This window comes from Bacillus rossius, chromosome 16 (assembly GCF_032445375.1).
Source record: "Bacillus rossius redtenbacheri isolate Brsri chromosome 16, Brsri_v3, whole genome shotgun sequence".
In the NCBI taxonomy this organism is placed as follows: domain Eukaryota; kingdom Metazoa; phylum Arthropoda; class Insecta; order Phasmatodea; family Bacillidae; genus Bacillus; species Bacillus rossius.
This window is the reverse complement of record NC_086343.1, coordinates 20,825,847-20,841,655: the sequence shown is the minus strand read 5'-3', so window position 1 is coordinate 20,841,655 and position 15,809 is coordinate 20,825,847. Positions and strand designations below refer to the sequence as shown.

At 38.5% G+C, this 15,809-nt stretch overlaps 2 protein-coding genes across 3 annotated transcripts in view; one reads left to right on the top strand and one right to left on the bottom strand.

Moving 5' to 3' along the window:
* The window catches only part of LOC134539837 (FERM domain-containing protein 5), a 168,743-nt gene extending 167,999 nt beyond the window's left edge, over positions 1-744 (bottom strand). For both annotated transcript variants that reach the window (XM_063382137.1, XM_063382138.1), the window contains exon 1: positions 518-744. In XM_063382137.1, the coding sequence (XP_063238207.1) occupies positions 518-613 (96 nt within the window). In that variant the 5' untranslated portion in view covers positions 614-744. The remainder of the gene's footprint in view (positions 1-517) is intronic.
* A 517-nt stretch (positions 745-1,261) lies between these two features.
* The window catches only part of LOC134540036 (uncharacterized), a 96,103-nt gene continuing 81,555 nt past the window's right edge, over positions 1,262-15,809 (top strand). The window contains exons 1-2 of the mRNA XM_063382476.1: positions 1,262-1,336; positions 1,582-1,633. Of these exons, the coding sequence (XP_063238546.1) occupies positions 1,267-1,336; positions 1,582-1,633 (122 nt within the window). The 5' untranslated portion in view covers positions 1,262-1,266. The remainder of the gene's footprint in view (positions 1,337-1,581; positions 1,634-15,809) is intronic.

Genomic DNA, 15,809 nt, shown 5'->3' with positions numbered 1-15,809 from the left:
TATTAAAAATATTGGCAATTGATTACACAGAAATATTTAAATCCAAAACAAAAACCTTTGGAAAGCATTGTGTAACCTACAACTATTTAATAATAATGAAAGGAATCAAGTACAAGCAATATGTATTTTGTCATTTTGTCATTTTCTATAAATGCCTTCACACAGAGTTCTTATCAACCAAGAACTGAATGACCCCTGAATACAAATAAATACTGTGTACTAAAATAAAGACCCTAAAATACTTTATAAAAATCTTAAAGTTTACAAATTTTAACTTCCTATCTCACTTAATCCTACGCTTAAATTTAAATTCCGGCAATTGTTTCATTTGGTTTCACCGTTTTAAACGCAGGTGTGAAGCTTCGAGTGTGGTAACATAACCTCTGAACTTTATACACAAATATAACTAAAAACTATTTGAACAAGAAAACATTGTTTTAAACTTAAAAACTTGTATTAAATACTTTCTATTTAACCTAAATTTAAAGTCAAAACTAATTGCATGAATAATTCCAACCTGAAATTCGCATTCCACAATTTCCGTGTCTTCTAATAATCGTACTGTGCACCTGTAACTAACATTTATGTCACTTTTGCTCCCAAATTTAAGCATTGTTGTACTTGAGCTACATGAAATACACTTCAACACACAGCACTTTGTGCGTGGACACTTCCGCACTCACACAAAATTTTAAATCACTACCATTCTTCAACTGACAGATGGGTGACCGCTTTTCTAACGTCAATAACATTGGAACATCGGAATAAACAGTGGAATAAGGACAAGAACTGGAAACCTTTAAAGTAAACATGTTTTCTGTCAGTTTATTGTCAAATGTTAATACAGTACATTTAAAAAATATTCCATTCATTTAATATTAATATTTAAATATTAATTAATGAAATTTTTCTTTTAATTTTTAAAATATATAGTTGTAAGTTATTCCAATTGAAACATTGTTTGTAGCATATCATGAACAATATTGTCGCAAGGAACGGAATATGTATGTGAAATTCTGCTTTCAGTCATGAAACATTTTCTTTTTCACATAAAAATTATTGTATAGTCTTTTATGTTTAAAGTATTTTACATACTTTAACATTATAAATAATTAAGTTCTTTTAAAATTACTTTATATTGTAATTCATGGTACAAAACACTATTATTTTATGGAAATATAAAAATACTACCGGATGAAGAATTTTTCATAATGCCATTCTTGTCAATTTACAAAGAGTACCGAACAGGCGGTTTCAGATTCAAACATGGCAGCGGCGACGAGTGTTGTTGTGCTGGACAGGGGAAACAACACGACGTGCACCATAAACCTGCATGGTAATGTTAATGGTTTACGCATATACATCTCATTTTTAACTATCTTATCCATTTTTCACTTATAAAAATATAATAAATGTTAAACTTTATTCATACTTTGTATGTTATATTCTTGCAATGCGTTAATACTCATCAAGTGAGACGCCGTACTTCAAGTTTAAGTTAAAAACGATGCTGTAGTATTTTTATTTTTTATGCTCACAATAGGGTTTTGATCGTAAATTTATTTTACCTTTTTTTCACAGGAGCGACAGTGGTTTCATGGAGAGTTAACAACCAGGAGCAGTTATTTGTTAGGTGAGTTTATTTTGATGTGGCTATGCATGTGTTTAAATGAAGACCTGTATTAAAATATTTCCCCCTGGACAAGGGTTTTTGACGATTGTTTGACTTAACTTCATACTAAGTTAATTTTCTGCCGTAAGGAATGTACTTTGATAGTTTCTCCGGGCCTTAATAGTTCAAATTTTTATATACCACTTGTAGGGAGAAATATTTTTTTTTGTAGACCTTGCATGATGCATGTATTTTGCATTAAAATAAGTTGGTTTGCTGCCGGTGGAGTAACAGTTCCTTGACTTAAGGGGACTGTGTACTTATCACATTAAACGTCACTATTTATTTCCTGATGAAGAAAAGATTACTCCATCGTAGCACCGAGATGTATTTCGGTGGTGTCGAGTTTACATTATTGTTCATAGAAGGGGGGGAAAAAAAGTTTTATCGAACCAGACTCTAGTTTCTGTGCAGGCAGCACAAAAAAAAACTACAGGAGTCTCCGCCCCCTCTTCTGGCGCGTCTCCCCCTCCCCTAAACCCTTCGTAGGGCTGGCTGTCAGCTCCTGCCTCCCTTTTCTCATCTTGGCAAAGTGCCTGCTCCAGACAGCCTTCCCCTCTTTTACTCATCATGGCGCTCCTAATGATCACTCGCCTCTAGAGAAGTCGCACGAACGCCTTAATGGCTTCCTAGAATAGATCCCCGTGGCCCGACACAGACCCGTCTAATTACACTTCGACCTCGTGGTTTCCGGTGTCAAAAATTTCCTCGGCGCCTTGTTTACTTTTGTATCGCTCGGTGTTTTTGTTGGTCTACTAACAGAAAGATGCTGTGCCTACGAAGGCGCTTGCATGTTGTGTGCTGAGAAAAAACGGAAAAAATAAACTACACGCATTTTTTTTAGTAAACAAAACTACTTGACACGCACATGTGATGGAGTACGTAGGTTTCAGTGAATTAATTAATTAATTACCAGGGCTTTTAAAGTTCCCGTCGACATCAGAGAACATAAGAGGTGATGTTATGAATGTCTTGGGATTTCGGGGGAAAAAAAGAGGGTAGGGGACGGTCGGTAAACGGGAATACCCTGAGAAAACCCACCGTATCACGACAACGTCCGCCACGTTTCCAACTCGCGGAAAATCAGGGTTTGATCCTCTCGGCCGGAGGTTCCATCTCAAACCGCGACGTGACGCGTTAATATTCCGATTCGTTGGGCGCTTAAACTATACACAATCCACTATAAACCATATGCCTCCCTTTTTTTGTCCCGTGGTCTGCTAAGTGTATCATTTTATAAGAGTGCGCCTTAGACATTTTATTTATTGCGTAGGCAATGACGTGTAGTGTTTTTGTCAAATGAGGAATGAAATAAATGTAAATCAACGTCGAAAAAGGGTTGAGAAACAGGTAAGTTTCTTCTTAGTTTGTAAATACGAGTATCGAATTGAAAGACTAGTTTAATTTTAAAATTTTTTTTTAATAATGACTTGCCTGTAATGTTACGGTATGCATTCAAATAGTAATTACTAAAACGTTTCGTTAAAATAAAAAATTAGACATAGGAACTCTCGTTTAGAGTCGAATTTATATTATTTATTTATATAATTGGGTGTATTTTTTCAGCTTGGGTTTGGTGTGGTGGTAGTATTTGGATATTATTTTCCACCGTATTGTACATAATTTTGGCGAACGGTTGGTTTTCAGTGTGTCAACATTCTGGAAAATCAGGGCAAAGCCATCACTTAGTCTGTGAAAATGTTTTGTTTTTCAGGTGGTGTTTTAGTGCCTAGTCATACATATGGTGTATGCAAGGTTCTGTTTGAATTTTAATTTTTTTAAATACAATTTTAGGCCAATAATGGGGATGGTGTGTTTTCCGTATTTCTTTCAGAAAATTGCAAAATAGGTAAATTATTTTTTAAAAAGATAGTCGAGGAAATTTGAAATTTCTGTAATGGAAACTCAGAGAAATTATATTACAGATGTGTGTGGATGCCCTGGTTTTCTCGGAGTACTGTGGTTCCCCCCCCCCCCTCCCCGTAGTTGCATTCTCTCTTAACTAACGTCAATCATTCTGCGGGCTGTTGGCGGGTATGGTCCTCGTGTTACAGTTGGTTCAAGCTCAAGAGAGCACTCGAATCCTTGTGTGTTTCCAACCTGACACGAACGTGTGTTATGCCATGATTCGAGACAGGAAAAATTCGCGCTTTCGATGACCTCTAGGATAGACTCCACAACCCCCTACACACTCAGGCAAATGCCACCTGCTCATTGGCTATTGACTCGTGACACCTGTCGACTGGGACGCTTGCGATTCGATACTTTTTTGGTTGAAGGTTTTCCATTGGCTCAAAGTCCTTCAGATAAACTGTAAGCCAATCACAGAAGCAATATAAAGGTACAGTTGTTTGGATTCTAGCATATCGTGAAATGAATCCGCGAATTTTTCCTGTCTCTAGCCATAATGTATTACCACTGTTAGTTAGTATTAAGTAAATATCTATTGAGCAAATTCGAGACTAAACATAATATGCACGAGCTCTTGCCGTGATAAAGTTACAAATAAAGCCCACAAGTAATAGCAATGACGAGATGATTTTAAAAACCAAATTGCATGTGAGACCGATCCTTTAGCATTTTTTTTATCTATGAAATTGATAATTAAATTGTTTCGTTTCACATATCCGAGCTTATACCTTGACCCTGATGGAATGATCGTGTGTATATTGACTCCTTGGTACCTACGTGATGCTTGCTGATTTAATTTAGTACTTACTAAGAAAGATCTTGACCAAACAAGAACTCGAATATCACAATACAAATTATGTCAAATATAAAGCATTAAATAAGGGCTTCTTTAGTAGAAAAATGCGTATTATAAACAATAAAATATGTTTATATTATGAATGTATTAAAAATCGTGTGCAAAAAAAACACGAAATATCATAAGCATGATAATTTAGGACACCGCCACCTTAACCACGGCTGGATGCGTGACCTAGCCTTGGTGTCGAAGTGGTTAGATCAACACCACCGTTCATTCCTCAATGCTCTATTCTCATATCTCCCCTCCCCTCCCCTCCCCTCCCCTTCCCTCCCCCCTCCCCCCAAAATCACTCCTAAGGTCTAAAATTACCTGGATGTCGACGAGACATCAATCCAAGGTGGGACATTTGCCTCCTCTTCCGAAGTGGAAAATTGTTTTCTTCCTCTTTTTTTTTAATTGAAGAATAAAACCTGGCTTATAAGCTATGTTGGTGAAAATAGTTTGTTTTTTCAATAAATTATTATTTTTACTATTTTATAGCGCCATGACCCTCCTCCCCCCATGAAAGAGGTTAAATCCCGAGAAGAAAAAAAATGTTCACACCTCTCCCCTTTCGCGTTTTTAGCTGGATACTCCTTCGCGTCAAGCCCATTCATTTTATTTTCCAACCGTGACCACTTATATTGGGAAAAAAATTAAGTAAATAAGTTTTTTTTGTCAAACAACACGTTAAACAAGCTGTTTGCAAAAAGGAAATAGTTAAAAAAAAATATATATTTTTTTCCTTCCTTACCCCTTCAATTGTTTCGATGGGTGGTTGCTGTGTCCATCGAAGGACTAAGGATGTGTTTATCCGAGTGTGACGGTTTATAGTGACCGCCGACAGTCGTAATTTTAGCGGGAATTGCACGCCTCCCCCCTCCCCCCCCCCCCCATTTTTTTTGCTCTTCTACTTTTCAAGGTTCCCGCAAATACACAAAAAAATTCTGTACTTTTTACAAAAGATTCCTTTGAAAACCAGTTACCAAGAAATGGTTTGTAATACAACCAGAAAGATGTAACTTTGTACAATACATGGCTATGGTTATTTATGCATATATGAAATACGTTTTTCGTGATAATACTGAGTTTTTCTTACGAAAATTGGCGCATAATTTCATATTTTAATTGATGTTTCGCTCAAGCATAATATTTACTAAACCACGGAAAAGATAACCGAAAAGTCAATAATTATGATTTTTTTACTATGCTTATTAAATTGCGCAGTCAAAACTGGAAAGCTATTCAAAGAACGGTGTAGCTATTGGGGGTACTGGTACAACACAACGCGTGCATGCCCGTGTAATAATCCGAACCCGGTATTAACTGCGAGCACTATTTGGTAGTGATGCAGTTGTTTTCATGTGAGCGTTCAGATTGACTGTGCACCGCTCGCTACTTGGATCCGTCACTACGCTACTGGTACGGCTTCCGAGTGTGAATTCACAGTCCTTCACTCGTTATCGAGCGAGAGAAGAGGCGCGGCGATAAAAAAAAAAAAAATTGGTTGTCTGTAAAGTCGGTTTACGTACGATAGTTTAACGTGACAACGTCATAACAAAACATTGATGAAATGATTGCATACTTTTATGAATAAAATTGAATCATTTTTATTTTAATAATAAAAGAATAAATACTTGTAATTATACCAGTAATAAGATTTTTAAAAATGCAACACTAATTAACCTTTATTGCCGAAATTGTTGTAATAAGCAATGACAACCACATTAACTTTTCACTTCACTTTATAAACAGTCGACGAAGCAGTTCACGTATAGATGACTTGTAATTAATTTTAAAAACTTGCGTTTAGCTATAAAGTTTAAATATAATTATGAACAAGTTTTCATATAAATAACTGTAATCAAATATCTATCATCATTTATATGAATCACCATAATGTTTTAGTTAATTGTAACATAACCTATTATTACTGCACTCGCCGACAGCGTAACGGGACACAGCGTAACGGAACAATGAGCGTAACGGAACAATGAGCGTAACGGAACAATGAGCGTAACGGAACAATGAGCGTAACGGGACACAGCGTAACGGATCAATGTGCGCAACGGGACATTTTTTTGTGCGTGCAGTCGGCGTTCATCGATTTATTAGACGTTGTCACGTCAACAAAACGCAGGACTCGCATTTGGGGAAGGATCGTGGTATGGCCGTCTGGTTCCATGTTCCCCCGAAGTCTGCCCAGGAAAATGCTAAGGAGGTCCCTTGCCACATGCTTTTGGTTGAGCGAGTCAGACTTCGCTGTCGACGAGAATTAAATTTAAAAAAAAAAATGAGGTGTGGCTCTGTCATGGACACGGCCGTGTGTTGCACGTGAATACGTGTACGTAAAAGGGAATATTTTCTCTTCAAAATATAAAATACGCTATGATACCATATATATTTTCACTGTAACTATTTTACTTTGATGTTTTATATATGCGATCGATATATTTCGACGAGAGCTGACGATTGAAACTCAAACGAACGTCGTAGCTTCTCCCAATCAAAAGTTATACTAAATGTAAATCTCGAAACGCAGCATAAATGACCTCAAAATGACAGCGCTTCCCCCTCCACCGCGCGCGATGATCGTCACAGTCCTCACTTAGCGTAACGAATTCTTTGATCCTTTAGCTATCCAGTGGTGTAATTAAATTTTGGATGGAGATGATAGATATGTAGCTGCAGCACCAAACTGTAGGCCTATTATATCATTAGTTTTTTTTTTTAATTGCCTCTCACTATGGAAGCAATTTTAAAAACGTATTCACGTCAAAAAAAAATATTATTCCAGTTAACATGAATGCCCCCTTCTACCTGAGCACACGCGCGCACGCGCGCACACACACACACACACACACACACACACACACACACACACACACACACACACACAGTGTGCAGAGCTTAAGAAGAAAACCACGCGGTATGAAAACTATTCAACATAATCCTAGTTCACGAAAAGTATTTAAGAATACGCTGAGGATGAATGTGTAGTTCCGTATTTCGTTTTTAAACTTATTTTCAAACGAGTGAAAATGGGCTTTACCTCAGGTTTTCGGAAACGTCTGGTACATATTCTCGAAATCACCCAAGGTACTCTTGGCATCACCCATTTATCTTCATTTCTCCGCCATGTAGTGTTATGGTTACCGGTCAGATCTCTCATTTTCCCCGTGCCCGACGAGAAAAGACTGTGCGCCAGTTGAGCAGGAGATAACCGCGCTAGAAGCACTAGCGAGCGTGACACTTATCATGCCACCTCACCAACACAAATACACCCATGGCAAGTGATTTACTAGCTTGTGTGTTTCCAGTGTTAACGGTTTCTTCAGTTTGAAGACTAGAAAAAAGAATTAGAATTCCTTGTTCAACGTGATTGACGATTTCACGACGGTAATTAGCTTTGTGCATTTGGATTTGTCGGAGCTTAAAAAAAAAACCTTTTAGTCACGTGATATCTTATTTGGCGACGACTGGAGTGAAACAATCGCGTTAAGCTGAAGTGAATTTTTTTTTCTTCTGTTTCTTCATCTGCTTTGCGAGTCCCTTTGATAATGGTGGTGTGATGAAAGCATTTGCGGCACTGGGAACATCATCACAGCGGCCCCAGTGTGTTTGAAAATCAACGTGACTTTTCTCTCTCTCTCTCTCTCTCTCTCTCTCTCTCTCTCTCTCTGTCCCTCCCTTTGTCTCTTTTTTTCAGTCTGTTCTGGGTTTCTTTATCAGTCTTTCTCTGTCTCTCTCGGTCTCTTGTTATGGTTATCCATTGGTCCAGTTCTCCAGCTACTCGCTCGGCGAAACAACTCTTGCGCGTGTGACTTACAACTATTTTTCTTGTCCACAATATGTTATGTATTTTTTTCTCTAACTATTTACACTGTGTATCGCGACTTGAAACGACCAACGATAACACAGCAATAGCAAGCAAGTGGCGAGGAAGGAAGACCGGTCTTACATCTGAGCCCTGGACTAAAGTGAACCGCGGGTTAACGAGTCAGTTTGGATTAAGTACATTTAGAGAGTTTGTTCGTTGCGAGTGAATTCGAGGACGAGTTAGGTAGTAAACTCGCCCTCACGGTACTTTACTTTTTACTGGAAAATCGATGCAACTTTCTCGCTTTCTTTCTTTGTATCATTCTTTTTTTTTTTTTCAAAACTTTCTCTTTTCTGTCTTTGTCCTTGCTCTCGTTTTCCTTCTCGTGATCCTCTATCTCTTTTGTTTTTGTTTTCCTCTCTTTCTCTCGTTTTCCTTTTCGTGATCCCTTTCTCTTTTTTTTCTCTCTCCCTCTCTTTCTCTCTGTCTTGTCTTGCGGGTTTTGTGTCGTTTGCCGCCACTGTCGCAGCGCATGAATTAGCCAAATGGACAGTGTCGTAAACACGGAACCCCTTCTTACTGCGTCCGCCAGCACCGGACGAGACGGGGCAAGAACTAGCGGCCATCCTCTGCGGATGTTCTCTCTCTCTCTCTCTCTCTCTCTCTCTCGTTTTTTGTGTCCGTTCGGCCCCTTGGTAACGACGTTAGCGACCCAGCGCGTCGACGTGATCGCGAACGCTAGGCCGCGCCGGCACGCCATTCGTCTTGTCAGGGCCCCGCCTAGTCAGAGGGGTACGTTCGTATTGCAGCGCGACGCTCGCCGGTGCTTCTAGCGCGGTTATAGTCTCTAAAGCGTGCAGTCTTCTATTCGTGCGTAGGACAGCTTTGAGATTTGAGCGGTAACCATGACGTTTTCTGGCATTATCTTTGAAAGATTTGTGCAATGGGAGTGCATGACTTGATGTCAGTTTTTGGACATACGCCATTGCTAAGATTTGTGCTGCAGGGATGTTTCTCTCTTTATCAAAAGGATCCACATTTTTTTTTTAATTCAATGCTCTGCTGGCTGAAAATATTTTTTATTGCGCTAATAATGAAGGCTGATTCTTTGATTTTCCTTTTTATTTTATCGGATTCCTGTATGAGTGGTGTAGAGTCTTCCCAGAGAATTTAGCAATGGCGTATGTCCAAAGCTTTACATCAAGTCACGTTTTATGGCGGAGAAATGAGGTGTCATGCGATCAAATTTCAGTCAATGTTCCTCCCTTCTTGTTCTTCAACTTTGTAGAAACACAAACTATCATAATAATTAGCTATAAAATGATGCGCTACAGATCCAGCCACACATGTCAAAGCATTCGTTTGTTAGTGCATCCGTGAATTGATTTTTGCTCTCTGTTAAAAGATAAAATGTTTTGTTGAATCAAGAGAAAGACTCATTGAAATCAGAGCTTTTCCACCATGGATGGGACAGGCCGTAGGCGGGTATTTTTGTTTACCGGATTCGGTTTTCCGGATTGCAATCCGTACTGCGATGACTGTTGAGTCAAGGTGAGAGTGTATTGAGCTGTCATTTCTCTATAAGAAATGAATCAAGTTCCTGCTACTCTTCCCATACCTGAGTTTACAATACAGGAGTTAAGGAAAATTATAAAGGAGCTAAAGCCGAAGAAAGCACCTGGACTGGATAATGTAACTGTAGAAATGCTCTGGAGAGTATATACTAGAATGGAAGATGTATTGTTGAAAATGTATAATAGGGCCTTGTTCCAAGAAGTTTTCCCCAGTGCCTGGAAAAAGGGTTTATTGAAAGTCATATACAAAGGATATGGGAAGGACCCTTCGCTGGTTAAATCTTACAGGCCTCTTACTATGTTACCCATTTTGGGTAAAATATATGAGCGCCTAATAAGTAAAAGACTACATGCTTACTTGGAGAAAGTTCATGGTTTACATAATCGCCAATACGGATTTCGCAGAGATAAAAGTACAGAGCTGGCTCTGATGGATGTGCTTTCTACAGTTGAATCAAGCTCATATGAATATATAATGGGAATAACAATCGACATATCTGGGGCCTTCGATAATGCTTGGTGGCCCCAGATTATGTTTCGATTGAAGCAACTGAGGTGTCCCTCAAACATTTATAAAGTGATACTTGATTTCTTATGTGATAGAGAATGTACATGTCAACAGGGACACGTTGTATATAATAAGACATTAACCAAAGGCTGTCCTCAAGGCTCAGTCCTTGGTCCACTTCTTTGGAATGTGCTATTTGATCCACTTCTTAGAGAAGAGTTACCAGAAGATTGTGTCATATATGGATACGCTGATGATGGATTTTTATTAATCCCTGCTAATTCAAGATTCATGCTAGAAAATAAGTCTGAAGAGGCTTTAGGTATTGTTCACCAATGGGCAACTGCTTCTAAACTAAAGATTGCTCCAGAAAAAATGGAAGGTATTTTACTCAAGGGTAAACTTAGTGTTAATAGACCTCCCACAGTTCGCTATGAGGGACGTGTTGTAAGAATTAAACAACTTGTTAAATATTTGGGAGTACAGATTGGGACTGGATTCTGATTCCACGAGCATATCAAGTACATAACGAAGAAATCTGCAATATTATTCCACCGATTACGATCTACTACACCTGTTAATTGGGGCTTAAACTATAAGACCCTAGAGATTATTTATAAAGGAGTTTATGTGAGTATATTAACATATGCAGCTGGTGCTTGGAGTCGCATTGCTTGTCAAGTTCATCCTCGAAGAACTTTATTATCCAGCCAACGAACTGTACTTATTGCTATAACTAAATCTTATAGAACAATTTCAACAGATGCACTCCTAGTTATAGCCGGACTCATACCCATTGACCTAGTTATATATGAACGTGGGCAAGTATCCCAGTTAAATAGGGATAGGAAGATCTCTGTGGCAGAGAAGAAGGTACTTCGGCGGAATGTTATATCAAGATGGCAGGAAACTTGGGACTCCTCAACAACAGGAAGACATACATACAATATTATACCTGACATTAACGCAAGACTTAAATGTCGGTGGATCACACCCGACTATTATGTATCGCAATTTCTCAGTGGCCACGGAAATTTTAAAGCAAAACTCTATTCACTCGGATTAGTACAGTCACCTTTTTGTCAGATTTGTGAAGTAGAAGATACAGTACTGCATGTTTTAAATCAATGTAAGAAGACAGAAGATATCAGAGAAAAATATACTCAAGAATTACTGACACTAGGATATGACTTTCAAGATCTTCGAAGTCTTATCCATAATAAGAATTCTTTTGAAATTTGGAGAAACCTAGTAACAGAAATGGGGAAACGGTTAGAAGAATTTGACCTGTGGTATGCAACTGTGGAAACGGACAGCGATGAAGATTGACTGTAAGAAAATTTTAGAAGAATTTCTCTCCAGTTGATTTATGTGATAAACATTATGAAGATACACTCTAAATATAGATGAAGAAAATTTAGTTCTGGTTATGGAATATATTTAAGGTTTTTGAAGAAAGAAGGAAAATTTGTTCACTTTCATGATGTGATAAATATAATAGTCTAAAACCCCTTTTTAGGTGAAGAAAATATTTATTATAATTTTTGGTGATGGCATATATTCAGAAGATTCTGAAGAAAGAAGAAAATTTTTGTTTAATATTATTTATTTTGTTTACTTTAACATTTATTTGGATAGAGAAAATTAATCTTACATGAAGATATATAATATGCATATAACATTAACTATGGGGACAAGTCAATATAATCTCTCACTAACCCCGATAAACCTTTTGAAAATAAGTTAATATGAAGATTATATGATTTGAAGATAAAACTATTACTAGATGGATAAATCTCCTATTATACCCTAACAGGGATTACATATAGGAACGAAGCAATAGAAATATGCCTTTATTATTTATTGGAGAAATCTGTCATTTCTCTATATTTCCCGTCACGCATGTAACGGATGGCAAGTGACGTCATCCCGATCTGTTTTAGGCTAGTTACTTTTTTTACCCTGTCCGTTAAATTGTTTCCGAAATACTTTGTTCCCTCTCCCCCTTCTTTTTACTCCCGTGTTTCCTTTCCATTCGGTTCTATTTCCATTACGTAACTTCTTTGACGTTTTGACGTTGTTCTGGAAGCGTTTGTGGTCATGCGATACATGAGAGTGGTCGCGGGGTCGTATCACCTGCGAATGATTTTTTTCCAAAATTTGAGTTTTTACATCATCGCCCTTGACTCGCTGCTCCAGTTCCAAAGTGTGATAGCCGATTAATGATTTAAGTCTAGCTCTTCGCTAGAACTTAAAGATCAAATAAACATAAAATACGCGCATACTTTTTTTAATTGGCGGGAAGGTATTGTTTAGTCAAGGGAATGATTTAAATATTCATTCTGATTTAAAGAATAAAGATGAGAAATTTTCTCTTGGCTTACACCGAGCGAGGTTACTGCCTTTTTGTTTTGTTTTCATCGAGTCTCTGGGATACTGCCCAGAGACCCTTTGCAGTTTTGCTATGGAGATCCTTTGGACCTTTTCCTCCTGCCTAGGGAATGGAAATTTTGTAATGCTAACTTAGGAAGGCTTGTTGCCTGCTTAAAAGTGCGTAACCTAATTGTATACTCTGCTAACTAACCACCCTCAATTAAGATGGCCAGTCAGCAAAGCAGCCAGTAACACTTAAACTACTGTTTTTTATGATTTTAATATAAGCTTTGATTTGTTTTTAGTTGGATTTTATTTATTTATTTAGTTTATTTATATTGCTTATACCAAAAAAATTTGACAACTGTTACCCTGTGATACAATTATGAGTTAAGATTTAATGAGTATTGCTAGGTTTTTCGCGAATAAATCTGAACGCCGGTTAGACTGCAACAAGGTATACTCGCATCAGCGGTTTCTTCCTTGTGATTGGCGGCCGTCCTTGGGAGTTTCACTCGACGTGACTCGAGTCCGGGAAGAAGAGCCGTTTGCTTGTTCTCCATGGGTACGGCGCCACTCGTTGCCAGACTACTGGACACGACTGGAGTGGAGTGACTGGATCCACGTCGGCTCCGGTCTCGGGCGGAAACGAACCGGACTTAGGTACAACCTCCCCCCCCCCCTTCTCCTTCTCCCATCTTTCTGCATGTTCTCTATACTTGTTGGCAGGTTACGTGCGGCAAGTTGGAAGGAACATCGATAGGAGAACTTCTGATCGAAACTCTGCGTGTTAACAAAGTGCTGCGTGACACCTGATGATTAACATTTTCTTTTTTTTTCGTGACGCAAGACTAAAATTCGAAACACGGTCAGAAATATCTGTTAAATACGTAATTGGATCAAGTGGGCAAAATTATTAGTGTCATTAATACGTTGGGAACCTGAAAATGTCGCGGATTTATTTGATGTAAAACAAAAAATTACTGTAAGATAAGTTTTACCTCTGCGTTATTTTCACGATTGGATCAAAAATTATTTTCTTCACGCGCTGGATGACTGTAAGATAGTAGTAATAAATATTTTAAGGAAGAGCTATTGAATCATCTGTATTTATAAACTTTCCTGTACAATGAAAAACAGCCAATAAGCATTACAGAGCGTCTCGAGTCTACAAACAATTTCAATGTTAAGCCTTACGCTCAATGAATCTACATAATTTCCGGGCCTGTAATAATACCTACATGTGTTATAAGTAGGGGCATGCAAATTTCGCGAAAAGATTTCGAGACTAGATGAAAGTTAAAACACTATAGCATCGTCTGTGTTTCGTGATTGGGTGAGTTTCTCCCAAGTACATATCGAGTGTTACACCACCAACCATAGTGATTCAGTGCGGAAGCAAAAGCGTCCTGAGTGGCTCGGCCAAATAAGGCAACGACTTCTCTCGCAGACGGCCGCCAATCACAAGGAAGAAACCACAGGTGCGGGTATACCTTGTTGCAGTCTAATAAATGTTCAGATCTTTTCGCGAAAATTGCCTGCCCCTAGTTATAAGTTAATGTAAAACCTTTTTATTTAAGGTGATATGGCCAAAACAATGTGAATGAAGTTGCAAGAAGCAGTGCAAAGCGTTTTAGAAATGGGAACGAAGCTGCTCCTTTCAAGCCGTGGGAACATTCACAACAAAATTGTATTTCTAAACATACACATTATATATATTCTCTGACACAGAAACGAGGATACATGTCGCCAATCTGAGGGAGATAACACAGAAGGTGAACCAAATAAAGTTGGAAACAGCCAAGATCTGATGCTGTATCATTTGAATATTATATATATTCAAAGCTGTATCTTAACCTACCAAAGATTCACAAAAAAAAATCTAAGATTTCCGAATAGGGCCTTGATTTTTATTATCTTCGAGAACTTGCAAGAATAAGGGAGGTAAGGGCTCAAGAAAGAGACATGGCATCATGAATTAATGCAACCTCCTGATGGACTCAAACCTTCAGAGGGTTGTTAAGCGTAAGTTGTCTGCTGCTGTCTTCGAAACTGAAGACCAGATGGAGAACTTGTCTTCGTCTACAGCTCCACAAGATGTAACATCCCTAAGTACACGTAGCTATACAGAATTTGTAAACATTTTTCCTACCAGTGAAAGTATGAGTGGACTACCAATAAGTGACATTTTTAGAAGTTACGTGGAAACTGGAAACTGTACATAGTAATGTTGAGTTTATATGTCTTTCCTACCTCAAAATATATTATGATTAATAATGTTTTCATTGTTGTGTCGTGTCAGTATATGTTATTTCAACAATGTATGCCGATATTTTTATTTTTACAGAGCCGTTTATTGTATTATATTTTATTCTCTTAGTTTAGGATTTCATTGTTTTTATTCTTGATAGTTTTGGTGCTATCTAAATCAAATCCTTTTCTTATTCACTAGTAACACACTAACCGCAAATTCTTTATTTTCTGATTTGTGTTCTGAACTTGGATCCAGAGCACACGTCTGTCACACATCGCTAACAGTTCACATCCGTTCCTCAGAATGGAGTGCGATCTTCTGTCTCCTGTACACTCGGGTCTGGTGGCTGTGGCGCGTAATGCCGCAGCGTGGTCGAGTCATGTCAAGTCGGGCCGAGACAGCTCCAGTCCACTCTGTGTGACACCTTAGCTTTAAGGAGGAGTCCGCTTGGTGACGAGACATCTGCGCGCCCATCCACACACAGCCTTGCATTTAGAGGCGATACCTTTGAATATATATACTGTATAGAAGTCGCGAGTGGATAGGATTTACTCTACGTTTTTCAGAAGCGAATGAGGAGCAGCTTGGGAACTTCACCGCTGCAGTGCGCTGCCATAACGTCCTGTATCGTCTTAGTTGTTATTTACACGTTAGAGCGCAGCGCTGTCGTCCGCTGTCATTCCCCGCGCCCCTCATCCATCATTCACTGCAGCTCAACGTCGTTCCACAGTAGGGGGAAGGGGTGTTTGAAGAGTTCGACACTTGTCCGCTAGGGACCACCACAAGTCGATGCCCTAGAGATGGTGGCGATTGCGGTGGTGAATTAACCAACTACCTCAAAACCGTATTAGAAATTTTA